Genomic DNA, 12,609 nt, shown 5'->3' with positions numbered 1-12,609 from the left:
GTGAGAGGAGTTTTCTCTATCCCTGTTTTAACAGAAAGTATTTACATACATTTAAGGAGAAATTTTTACGTGCTTTTAATTTAAGAAGATATATTTACGTTCATTTGAGTTAAAATAAACTTTCGACTTAAATTAAAAAAAAAATTCTATTTATATTAAAAAAAATTCTATTTATATTAAAAAAAATTTCTATTTACATTAAAAAAACTTTCGACTTAAATTAAAATAAGTTTTAATACTATATGGCTCAAATTAAGATATACTAAAGTAGTCCTCTACCATATTCGAGGTATCTTGAAGAACTAAAGATCCGTTATGTATGACGTATCAAAGCGACAAAAACTCCGAAAAGTGACGGCCGCCGTACGATATCACATGGCTGATGTTCAGAACAATGTGAATTTGGATGGAATTAACAACTATGAAGAACACCGTCAAAATCCACTTTCTGAACACAATTATTATGAAACTGAAAATGACTATTGCTCTGACGACACCTCAAACGATTCTGAATAAATCTTCAAAACAGTCTCGGGACACGAATACTTTTCTAGTTATGAGTCGGACGGCGACGAATATTTATGGAGTTCTAGCTCGAGTGAAAATGATGATAGTTTAAGAGACGCGTTGAAAGGTTGGAGTTTAGAGTTTGGTATTAGCCATGCAGCATTCAATGGGTTACTGAAAATCTTGAAACCGTTTCACACTTCTCTGCCTATGGATTGCAGAACTGTACTAAATTTGAAAAGCCAGATAGCTATTAAGCTTGATACTCTAGAAAATGGAGAATATTTTCATATCGGAATAGCGGATGGGTTACTGGGGAAACTTAAGTCTGGGATGCAAAACCAAACTGTCTCTCTAACTTTGTCATTTAATATAGATGGGGTTCCAATATTTTAAAGTTCTAATAGTCAGCTTTGGCCCATTCTTGCACGTTGCTTGGAAACTGTAGACACAAAACCATTCGTAGTGGGATTGTTTTATGGCACTGGGAAGCCGAAACCTTTAAAAATATACCTAGATAAATTTATAACTGAATCTTTAAATCTTTCAAATGATGGTTTAACATGGAATAACCTTTTGTACCATATCAAGCTAGGCCCCTTTGTGTGCGATGCTCCAGCTAAAGCTTATTTAAAATGCGTAAAAAACCATAATGGTTATTATGGATGTGACTACTGCGAGCAGAAAGGAGGTTACCAGGATAAAGTAATATTTAACGAACTGAAGTCTCGTCTTAGAACTGACAATAGTTTTAGAACAAAATCTCAAAAACAGCACCACGCAGAAGATACAAATACTCCCTTATTAGACCTGCCAATTTTGGTTTTTGATATAAGAAATGATTTGGTTTTTTCGGAATTTTTGATCTATTGATTAGGATATCATTTTCTATTTCTAGTGTGAATTTAATTTTTTGATGTTTAGAGTTAATACGGTTAAGGAAATTAGTTAATTCCGATATATTGCTAATCCATTTGGAAAAAATGTCATCTACGTAGCGCCACCAGATCTTAGGAAATTTTGGGTCATTAGCTAGGAAATAATTTTCAAAATAGATCATAAAAAGGTTAGCTAATACTGGGGATATATTTGATCCCATAGGGAGACCATCGGTTTGTTTGTATATTGTACCATTAAATTGAGAATCATGGTTTCTTAAGCAAATTTCCGTTGTAAAGTAAATGGTTTTAGAATTTACCTTCTTACTAGAAAAGACCCCGTGTGTTATTCACGGTAATTAAAAAACTGTGTTACATCAGGCTGACGTATTCATTTGTCATTAACGAGTATAAAATTCCTTTTCGCGGTGGCGCCAATAAGGTGCTATCACGGAGATTGTAAGAGCAATACAGTATTGCATATTGGTTCAAATTATATCTTATAGTGGTTTAAAATGAACAAATAGATTTATGTTTCACGGTTTACTTAATTGTAAAAATATTCCCTTTGTTGCGCTAGTTGCAGCCCGAAAATTAGGCATTATATATAATAATTAGGCTAACGTAACAATAAATGCAGGAACCTAATTTTCGATACTTGAACACAATTAAAAAAAATTGAGCCTATGCTGAAACACTTTTAAAGTTTTAAATGGATGATTTTTACCTAAAATTTGCAATCCAGCCTGTAGTAGAAAAAGAAATTGCTGTATTTAGTCAGTTTACATCAATAAATTTAAATAAAACTTATAAATAGCTATGTACCTATTTTAGAACGGTCGTGCAAAATTTCACTACATACAGTACCACTTCAAAGATGAAAACCAACGCAGCCAAAGTATTTCCAACAACAAAGACTCGAAACACGGAACAGAGAAAGATCAAGTCCATGGGTTCGTCCAATATCAAACTGTCAGACTCGAGCAGGTAATTCTGAGCTTGAAATTTTGCATTAATGAAATGTGTGGAGAGTAGACTAGTTTCAAATATTCTTGCGACATTGTGTTTCGCGACTAATTCGTATATAGAGCCGAACGTAGAATTAAACAAACGGGTTTAAAATTAACGAAATATATTTATTAGCGAGAGTAACTTAATTAATGTCCATAACTGAGTAAGATCGATGATAACAGACTATTGAAATTTGATTGCAAATGTGTCGATTTATATTGGGTTTACAAAAAACTAGATTAAACTAAAAAACCATGAATTGCCGTAGCTTACATATTAAAAAATAACTATAGTTTAAATGGGGAGTTTAAACATTCCGGTGTCCTTAAAATATACAGTTTTAAAAGAAAGTACAAGTTAACAAATGAAATCTCAATTAAAATTAGTCCAGCGGCAAAAGACAAAGCTTGGTCACAGGTCGTTTGAGAGTTCGGTCAGCAGTTTTAACAGTCACTACCCGGACGTAGCCATCGGCGCCGGCGTGAGTATCTTGTACGTAGCCAAGCTTCCATTTTGTAGCGGGAAGGTCTTCGTCTTTGAGGATAACGAGATCACCAATTTGAAGGTTACGTTGCGCAGCAGCCCATTTTGGACGCTGTTGAAGCCTGGTCAAATACTCGTTGCGCCATCTCTGCCAGAAATGTTGGAGTAGCTTCTGGCCCATCTGCCATCGTGATAGCCGGTTGGTTTTTACATCGGTTAGGTCCGGCTCTGGAATCGCAGTCAGTGTGTCACCAATCAAAAAGTGACCTGGGGTTAATGCCATTAGACTGTCAGGATCCGTAGAAAGAGCAGAGAGTGGTCGTGAATTTAGGCAGGCTTCGATCTGACAGAGTAACGTGGTCATCTCTTCGTAGGATAGTATTGTTAATCCAACGACTCGTTTAAGGTGGTACTTTACTGATTTAATGCCTGCCTCCCAGAGCCCTCCAAAGTGAGGGGCCGCTGGCGGGTTAAAGTACCAGCGTATACCTTCGTCCGCCGTCCAGCGCGTGATCGTATGGTTATTAGTTGATGTAGCCAAGAATTTCAGGAAATCCTTCATTTCCCTGTTGGCGCCAATGAAATTCGAGCCGCAATCGCTGTATATGTCGGAACTTTTCCCACGTCTAGCTGTAAATCGCTTCAGTGCCGCTAAAACGGCGTCCGTCGTCATGTCGCTTACTAGCTCCAAGTGAACTGCCCTCGTAGTGAAGCAAAGGAATAAGGCAATATAAGCCTTAAAGGTCTTCTGGCCGCGCCCCTTAATAGCGCGAAGAGAGAACGGCCCCGCATAGTCGACTCCACCCTTTAAAAAGGCTCGGGCTGGGTTAACGCGAGCTCCTGGTAGATCTGCCATCTGTGGCTTTAGGGTAGTAGACTTCTGCCTTGTGCATTGTACGCATTTTCGGACGTGAAACCTGACGGCGTCTCTGATACCAAATATCCAATACCGACGTTGCAGGACAGTCGTGAGTAATTGAGGTCCGGCATGGAGATGTTTGAGATGCTCGTACGTAATGAGTAGATCCGTTAGTTTACTTCGTCGTGGCAAGATTATGGGATGTATGAGATCAGTAGTTGCCTTGGCGTGACTTATACGGCCGCCAACTCTAAGGAGTCCAACTGGATCGATGAAAGGTTTGAGAGACAACAGCTTGCCTTTCACTGGTAGTGGCTTGAGTGAGATCAAGAGATGTATCTCTTCTTCAAAGTGTCGTTGCTGAACCGATTAAAATCCAATGGTGCAAGGCTGATTCAACTTCGATTGCTGACAATGGTCCTAGGGTTCGCTCTGGCTTGGTAGTTCGGGTGTTTTTAACGAATCGTTTTACGTAGACTGTGACGTGGAGTAGTTTCCTTAACAACGAATAGGCGTCGATAAGGGTGAAGTCGATCTGAACATGATTTGATATAATAGTTGTAGGACGGACTTCCAGAAGGCATTCCCTGGTTTCGACCGGTGGAGGAATCCTTTCCTCGAGACCTCGAGACAGCCAGCGTGGACCATGCCACCATATCCCATGGTTTCGTAACTCCGAAGGCGAAATTCCTCGAGATGCGCAATCAGCGGGATTCTCTGAGCCGTTCACATGGTGCCATTGAGCCTTGAGTACGCTATCCTGAACTTCAGCTACTCTATTAGCGATGAAAGTTTTCCATCGTTGAGGTGGAGAAGCCAGCCATCCCATTACAGTTATGGATTCTGTCCAGCAATGAGTGTCTGTTATGTTGATTTTGATTGCGGTTTGGATCAGCATGATAAGTCGAGTTAACAGAACAGCCCCGCACAGTTCGAGCTTCGGTAATGATATCTGCTTGAACGGTGCCACCTTTGTTTTGGCTGCGACCAGGTGCGTCTGAATTCTTCCATACTGATTCTTGGTTCGCAGGTATACTACCGCTGCATACGCCTTTTCTGAAGCGTCGCAGAAACCTTGGAGACTAATATCTTCGGCTTTTGGTTGAGACATACATCGTGGAATGTTGATGGCTTCGATTTCTGGCAAAACTGACTGAAAGGCTTTCCACTTATATACGAGCCCTTCTGGAGGTCTATCGTCCCAGTCCGATTTTAGCTTCCAGAGATCTTGAAGTAGAAGCTTTGCCTGGATCGTGACAGGTGCAAGAAATCCCAGGGGGTCGAAAACCTTGACTGTCTCGGAGAGAATCGTCCGTTTTGTTATTCGGTCTGGGTCCGCAGGTAACGTGACTGAATACATGAAGTGATCGGCTGCCGGTGTCCATTTCAAACCAAGGGCTTTAACCGACTCATCATTGTCAAAACTGAGTGGTTGTTGGATTCCGCGTAGGTCGGTTGGTAATGATTGTAGTAGAGCAGGACTATTCGATACCCACTTTCGAAGCTGAAACCCTGCTTCTTGCGTTGCCTTCAACAGTTCGTCTCGCAGTTGAAGTGCTTCTTGGATATCTTCGACGCTGGTCATTAGATCATCCATATAAAAGTCGTTTCTTAATGCATTGGCGGCCATTCCATATTTGGCTTGAATGTCTACGGCTAGTTGTTTCAGAACTCGGGTCGCCAAAAAAGGTGCGGCGCTTGTTCCGTAAGTGACAGTCAACAATTGAAACTCTTGAATAGGTCCCGCTGGGTTGCGTCGCCAGACAATTCTTTGCAAGGGTGCGTCTTGAGGATGGACCAGGATCTGACGATACATCTTTGCAATATCAGCAGTAATTGCTATGGAGTATAGTCTGAAGCGAAGAAGTAGATCAATTAAATCGACCTGGATCTTCGGACCGACGAGTAGTAGATCGTTGAGAGATTTTCCGTTTGTTGATTTGGCCGACGCGTCGAACACGACTCTCACCTTCGTGGTGCTGCTAGTGTCTTTAATTACTGCATGGTGCGGGAGGTAAAACACGTTACGTATTGAGTGTTCTTCTGTAGTCACCGGTCTCATGTGTCCCAAGATCAAGTATTCTTCCATAAACGCGTGGTATTGTTCAGATAAACTGGCGTTAGTTCGTAAACGTTTCTCGATATATGCGAGTCTTCGGATGGCTATATTTCGAGAGTCGCCGAGTTCTATGGCACTCTTGAACGGTAGGCGTACGACGTAGCGGCCATCTTTGTTGCGGCTGTACGTGTTCAGAAAGGTTGCTTCGCATTGTAGCTCGCTGGAGGTTAACGCTCTCCGAGGGGACAATTCTTCCAACTCCCAAAACTTTAGAAGCTGATCGTCGATTGTTGAAGTGTGGACGCTTATTGCATGGTCAGGTTGCGCCGTCTCCGGGGATCCTGTTGGGCCACAAACAACCCAACCGAAAATCGTGTTGAAGCAGCCAGCAGTACCAGGTTTTCCTTTGCGAATGTCATCTCGGATTAAACGTAGGTTAACATCAGCTCCGAGTAGTATGTGAACCGGACCCGGGCGATGGAACGTCTTGTCGGCCAGTCTTAAATCCTTGAGATGAGTCCATGACGCAGAGTTGATAGGATTATTTGGTAAATCTTCCGTCACCTTTTTTAAGACCAAGGCGCTGACGGAAAGGGATGGACTTCCATCGTTAGATCTGATGGTCAGTTGAACACTCCCTCGAGAAGTCTCAACGCCAATGGCGCCAATTCCACCAACGGCGACAATGAGGCGAGTTCTCTTTAGCTGCAGCTTCCGGACGCAATTTTCACTGATAAAGCTGGCTTGGGAACCTGAATCTAGCGATGCTCGTACTGGATGGGTGTCGCCATTTGGTAGTTCGATGTGGACAATGGCTGTCGCTAATAGAACTTGAAATGCTTGAGAGACTTCCTTTGCCAAGAGACAATTGACCGGAGACACAGGGGGTTGTAACCGGCTCTTCTCGTGTTCTCGATTCCTGATGTAATAGCGTATTATGTCGTGAAGAACACTTGCGGCAACTTCCAGATTTGCATTTCGAGGCCGGATGGTCGGTTTTAAGGCAATTGTAGCATAACGAGTGTTCCCTTACTATTTTCCAGCGATCGTCAATCTTGGCCTTGAGTAAGGTTTCGCTTTTGTATGTAGCATGTGATTCCTTGCAGACGGAACAAGCGTCGGTTCTAGCCCCATGGTGAGCTAATGTCGTTTTTCGTGGTGGCAATGCAGGTCGTATCCTTTGAGAGCCATGCCATGGTTGTGCAGCAAGTAGAGCACGAGACCATTGTTCCAAGAATGTAGTTAACTCTGAGAATGTCGGTCTGTTTGTGCCAGTTAATGAAAGTTCCCACTGTCGTCTAGAGGCGGGATCAATCTTCTTCTTGACCGTGTATAGTAAGACTGCGTCCCAATGGTCAACGGGTTCCTTCAGTACCTTCAATGATCGGATACATTCAGTTGTTGTATCGTTTAGATTGCGAATCGCCGATGCGGATTCTTCTTTGATACTTGGCTGACTGAAGAGTCTTTCCAGGTGCGCATCTATAACTTCTCTTGGGTTGTTATAGCGTTTTTGCAAGGTGTTCCAGGCTTCCGGATAGTTCCCATCTGTGACCATGAATGACTGAACTAACTCGTAGTGAGGATTTAAGATATTGTAGCTTTTGAGCTCCGGAGAGTGAAGAGTTTTGGACTGTTGCCGTAAATAAGTCATTAAAAGTAAACCACTCGATGTAGTTTCCGCTGAACACAGGCAGTTCCAGTTTTGGCAATTTGATGTCGGCTGATGCTTGAGACGTCATATTTTGTTGAACTGTTGCAGGACATTGGCTAGCTAGATCGTAGAAGAATATATTGATGGCTTCGGCTCGTGCAATAAGATCATTGTATGTCGCTTCATGCGCATCAAAATCGGCAGCGGGACTTCCTACTACGATCGCTTCTTGTATGGTCTCTAATTCCAATAGTAACTTGTCTGTTTTCTCAAGATACTTCCTTATGGCGGTGCTCTGCAGCGGTTGTGTGGAATGTCCGATAATAATGTGCTCATATCTTGTTAATTGACCCTTGATGGCTCGTCGTTTGTTTAACAGGGCGTCCATGATTTGTGACTGATATTGATTTGCTTACTCCAACACGAAACAGTTCCACGCGAATTATGTTGTTCAAATTCCTCCGTTGAGTTGTAAATTTGAAGACCGAACCGGGTTGTAAGATCCGGCTCGACGGACCAAAATGTTTCGCGACTAATTCGTATATAGAGCCGAACGTAGAATTAAACAAACGGGTTTAAAATTAACGAAATATATTTATTAGCGAGAGTAACTTAATTAATGTCCATAACTGAGTAAGATCGATGATAACAGACTATTGAAATATGATTGCAAATGTGTCGATTTATATTGGGTTTACAAAAAACTAGATTAAACTAAAAAACCATGAATTGCCGTAGCTTACATATTAAAAAATAACTATAGTTTAAATGGGGAGTTTAAACACACTGTGGGAAAAACAAAGATTAAATAGTGAAAATACCGACGCTTGATAAAAGAAATTGGCTACGCCAATTTACCTCACGAAGAATACTAGCTAAGCTGATCTTCGCTGCTTTAATGTGTAAAGTGTAATTTTTGGATACTCCAAATTTTAAAAGTATTCACCTCTAATTATTAACTTCTAACAGTTAAAATCTAAAATTCTCGTTGCACTATAGTTCTGTGCTACTTAAGCTCACAATTGAGTCGTGAAAGTTACATCATAGATTGATTAACTCACGATTGGAATACTCAAGCCAATAATGAGCATATATACCGTGAATTGAACTATTTTAAAGGATATGGGAATTTACAATTTCATATCATATTTTACCACGAAAGTGGTATTATATTACACTTTCAAGTCTCTACTTTCAAAATATCATGTTTTTAATATAATTGAACCAAAGTTTCTATTTTTAAAATCCATTGGAAAATCACGAAAACCGAAAACTCTGTTTCGATATACAAATCATTTTGTCTTGTCGAGCTTGTTCGTCTGTTTTATGACGTTGAGAAAAAAAGCGCAGGAATCCTATACGCGCAAGGTATAAGCGTCTCGAGCTCTGTCCTTGCTTCTCCCCTGTCTAAACTCTAATAGCGGAGAGAGTGGCACCATCTCGCGTGTGTGACGTCAAAAACAGGAAAACGTTTTAGCCTTTCTTAAAAAGTGGATTTGAAATATTTCATATGAAGCATTTTCAAATGCATATTGCCAAATAAACAGAAATCGGAGAATTAAAAGCTTGATATTTTTGAATTCAAAGTAATTAATTATATCTTTTGCTATATAAATCAGAGGTTTTTCAAACGAAGCTTCTTATACCCTTTAATATTACGGTTGTGGCTACATTAAATACAAGCCTCAGTAAGTTAAACAAGGTTCCGAAATGTAAAGAGCTAAAAGGCGCTTATCCATGTTAAATAACTACGAACTTAAATGCACTACTATGAAATAAAATCTCATCGAAATCTCATTATTTCAAAAGGTATAGAGATATACTTATGTGTAGTCGATATTTTCTAAGATTTTGTTGAAAAACATATGGCCGAATGAAGGCTCGTAGGTTTTCTTTCCCACATAAATCTATCTTTGTTGATCATCCAGTTGTTTCTTTAGTTGAAACAAATGTCCTCGACCCGAGTCCCAAAACATTTGTGTTTGTCCAATAATAGCAGCTCTGCCATACGCCAATCGTTTTATAACATTGGGATCATTAAGGGATTGAAATGTTTCCACTCCTTTTTTCGACAAAGCTGAATACGAAGAATCGTTTATCTAAAATTTGAAATGCAAAAACTTAATTACTTCTGCTGAGATAATGATGTCTGTAATAGATTCCTCTTTATGTTATCTATTCCTAGTTCTAGGAGAGCGATAGCTCTCTTAGATAAGACTTCATACTGCTCTTAATGTATAAGGAGGGTTTTTTTGTTTGGATGTAACTTTTCTGTATTGTTTCAACTGTTTTGAAAATAACCCTTAGAACTACAATTTGGGCTCTCAATATGTGGCTAAAATTTCAAAAAGATCCACCCATTAGTTAATTTTATAAAAAATAAAGTTGCTAAGGGTGGTTTTGATTTCAATAAAATTAGTCAGTGTTTTTGGTGAAAAAGAAAAAATTTCCCATAGAAATAACATGGAGTTTTTCTCCAATTTAACCATTTTGTGACCACCCTTTTGAAATGAAATATTCGTTTCTTACGTTTGGGAACGGTTTTATATCAAAAAATAAACCTTTTTCTAGGACAATTTTTAAGGTTTTTGAGAAAAATTAAGTTTAAGTGCTAAATTTCGTGTTTTTTAATCATGCTTTGACTTACGTTGTTGCATCCTATATGTCATACTGTTGAACTTACGCCGTTTTACCGTGGATAAAGCCCAGGAGAAAGCCACTCTTGCACATACGCTGTTTTACCGCGGACTTTTATCTGATTTTACTCCCTTTCGTTGCAAAAACCAAATGATTTTAGGTAATTAAGCTAGACTAACGATTACAGGTAATTAAGCTAGATTAACGATTACAGGAAATTAAGCTAGACTAACAATTAGAGGTAATTAAGCTAGACTAACGATTACAGGTAATTAAGCTAGATTAACGATTACAGGTAATTAAGCTAAATTAACGATTACAGGTAATTAAGCTGGATTAAAGATTACAGGTAATTAAGCTAGACTAACGATTACAGGTAATTAAGCTAGATTAACGATTACAGGTAATTAAGCTAGATTAACGATTACAGGTTATTAAGCTAGATTAACGATTACAGGTAATTAAGCTAGATTAACGATTACAGGTAATTAAGCTAGATTAACGATTACAGGAAATTAAGCTAGACTAACAATTAGAGGTAATTAAGCTAGACTAACGATTACAGGTAATTAAGCTAGACTAACGATTACAGGTAATTAAGCTAGATTAACGATTAAAAGTAATTAAGCTAAATTAACGATTACAGGTAATTAAGCTGGATTAAAGATTACAGGTAATTAAGCTAGATTAAGGATTACAGGTAATTAAGCTAGATTAAGGATTACAGGTAATTAAGCTAGATTAACGCTTACAGGTAATTAAGCTAGATTAACGCTTACAGGTAATTAAGCTAGATTAACGCTTACAGGTAATTAAGCTAGATTAACGCTTACAGGTAATTAAGCTAGATTAACGCTTACAGGTAATTAAGATAGATTACCGATGGCGGGTAATTAAGCTAGATTACCGATGGCGGGTAATTAAGCTAGATTACCGATGGCGGGTAATTAAGCTAGATTACCGATGGCGGGTAATTAAGCTAGATTACCGATGGCGGGTAATTAAGCTAGATTACCGATGGCGGGTAATTAAGCTAGATTACCGATGGCGGGTAATTAAGCTAGATTACCGATGGCGGGTAATTAAGCTAGATTACCGATGGCGTGTAATTAAGCTAGATTACCGAAGGCGGGTAATTAAGCTAGATTACCGATGGCGGGTAATTAAGCTAGATTACCGATGGCGGGTAATTAAGCTAGATTACCGATGGCGGGTTATTAAGCTAGATTACCGATGGCGGGTAATTAAGCTAGACTACCGATGGCGGGTAATTAAGCTAGATTACCGAAGGCGGGTAATTAAGCTAGATTACCGATGGCGGGTATTTAAGCTAGATTACCGATGGCGGGTAACTAAGCTAGATTACCGATGGCGGGTAATTAAGCTAGATTACCGATGGCGGGTAATTAAGCTAGATTACCGATGGCGGGTAATTAAGCTAGATTAAGGATTACAGGTAATTAAGCTAGATTAAGGATTACAGGTAATTAAGCTAGATTAACGCTTACAGGTAATTAAGCTAGATTAACGCTTACAGGTAATTAAGCTAGATTACCGATGGCGGCTAATTAAGCTAGATTACCGATGGCGGCTAATTAAGCTAGATTACCGATGGCGGGTAATTAAGCTAGATTACCGATGGCGGGTAATTAAGCTAGATTACCGATGGCGGGTAATTAAGCTAGATTACCGATGGCGGGTAATTAGTCTAGATTACCGATGGCGGGTAATTAAGCTAGATTACCGATGGCGGGTAATTAAGCTTACCGGTGGCGGGAAATTAAGCTAGGATACCGTTGGCGGGTAATTAAGCTAGTTGGTTGGTGCTCAGATCTATGGAATGCTCAGGTCTACTTAATCTTTTTGTGGTATAACTACCGCTTGCTCTGTGATTTGCATGTGAAAATGACGGGAAAGCAATTTTAGTTTGACTGGACGTTGATTGTCAAGTCAAGCAGTGAGGTTTGAAGTTATGTAATAGATGCTTGGTCAGTTCAAAAGCTTTAACTAATAAAAGTGCAAGGCCCTAAAACGTTTTCTCTCCTAAGGTTTATAAACTATATTTATTAATATTAAGACTGAAGTAACAGATATTAATAAAAACTGTCTTTGTAGACAAAGGCGGGAAAAAGTAAGAGATAAGTGTAGAAAATTAAATGCCTGAAGTAACAGATATTAAATTTTCACTTTTGAACACATGATTATAAAACATCAATTATTTGAAAAAATTCTTATCTTAGTTTTTTTCACCAAAATTTCATTTGCGGAAAATCTTTTTAACATTATTTACCCTATAGTACAGTCAATCTAGCTCAAAAAAGGGCCTTACCCGGAACAAATTGCGATAGTTTTGAAATTGGGGACTTTTATAGAACTTGAAGCGCTCTTTCACATGGTGCAATCTCCCCCAATCAGCAACTTGAGGAAAATCCGCCATCTTGAAAAATGGCCGCCAAAATTACTAAAGTGCTACGTAACTTTGGCTGTAATTATCGGATTGAATCACAAAAAATCTTATAGT

At 39.3% G+C, this 12,609-nt stretch overlaps 1 protein-coding gene across 1 annotated transcript; it reads right to left on the bottom strand.

Moving 5' to 3' along the window:
- Nucleotides 1–2,778: 2,778 nt before the first annotated feature.
- Nucleotides 2,779–7,839, bottom strand: LOC149588970 (uncharacterized). The gene is made up of 4 exons (XM_089861881.1): nt 7,489–7,839; nt 6,693–7,430; nt 4,211–6,649; nt 2,779–4,098 (listed from the first exon to the last, which is right to left on the bottom strand). The coding sequence occupies exons 1-4, from the start codon at nt 7,837–7,839 to the stop codon at nt 2,779–2,781; spliced, it is 4,848 nt and encodes a 1,615-aa protein (XP_089718007.1).
- Nucleotides 7,840–12,609: the final 4,770 nt, after the last annotated feature.

The sequence above is a fragment of the Phalangium opilio genome, unplaced genomic scaffold, assembly GCF_054372755.1.
Source record: "Phalangium opilio isolate 3A_F unplaced genomic scaffold, DU_Popi_V2 ptg000523l_1, whole genome shotgun sequence".
In the NCBI taxonomy this organism is placed as follows: domain Eukaryota; kingdom Metazoa; phylum Arthropoda; class Arachnida; order Opiliones; family Phalangiidae; genus Phalangium; species Phalangium opilio.
The sequence above is the reverse complement of the archived record's forward strand: the minus strand, read 5'-3'. Positions and strand labels throughout refer to the sequence as shown.

What these genes read in the sequence shown, in the direction of transcription:
- LOC149588970 (XM_089861881.1), bottom strand. Translation starts at nt 7,839, where the DNA reads ATGGACGCCCTGTTAAACAAACGACGAGCCATCAAGGGTCAATTAACA. An exon ending in TGCCAAAACTGGAACTGCCT is followed by an intron (nt 7,431 to 7,488) that starts GTGTTCAGCGGA and finishes TTACGGCAACAG; the next exon opens with TCCAAAACTCTTCACTCTCC. An exon ending in TACTCCACGTCACAGTCTAC is followed by an intron (nt 4,099 to 4,210) that starts GTAAAACGATTC and finishes TAATCGGTTCAG; the next exon opens with CAACGACACTTTGAAGAAGA.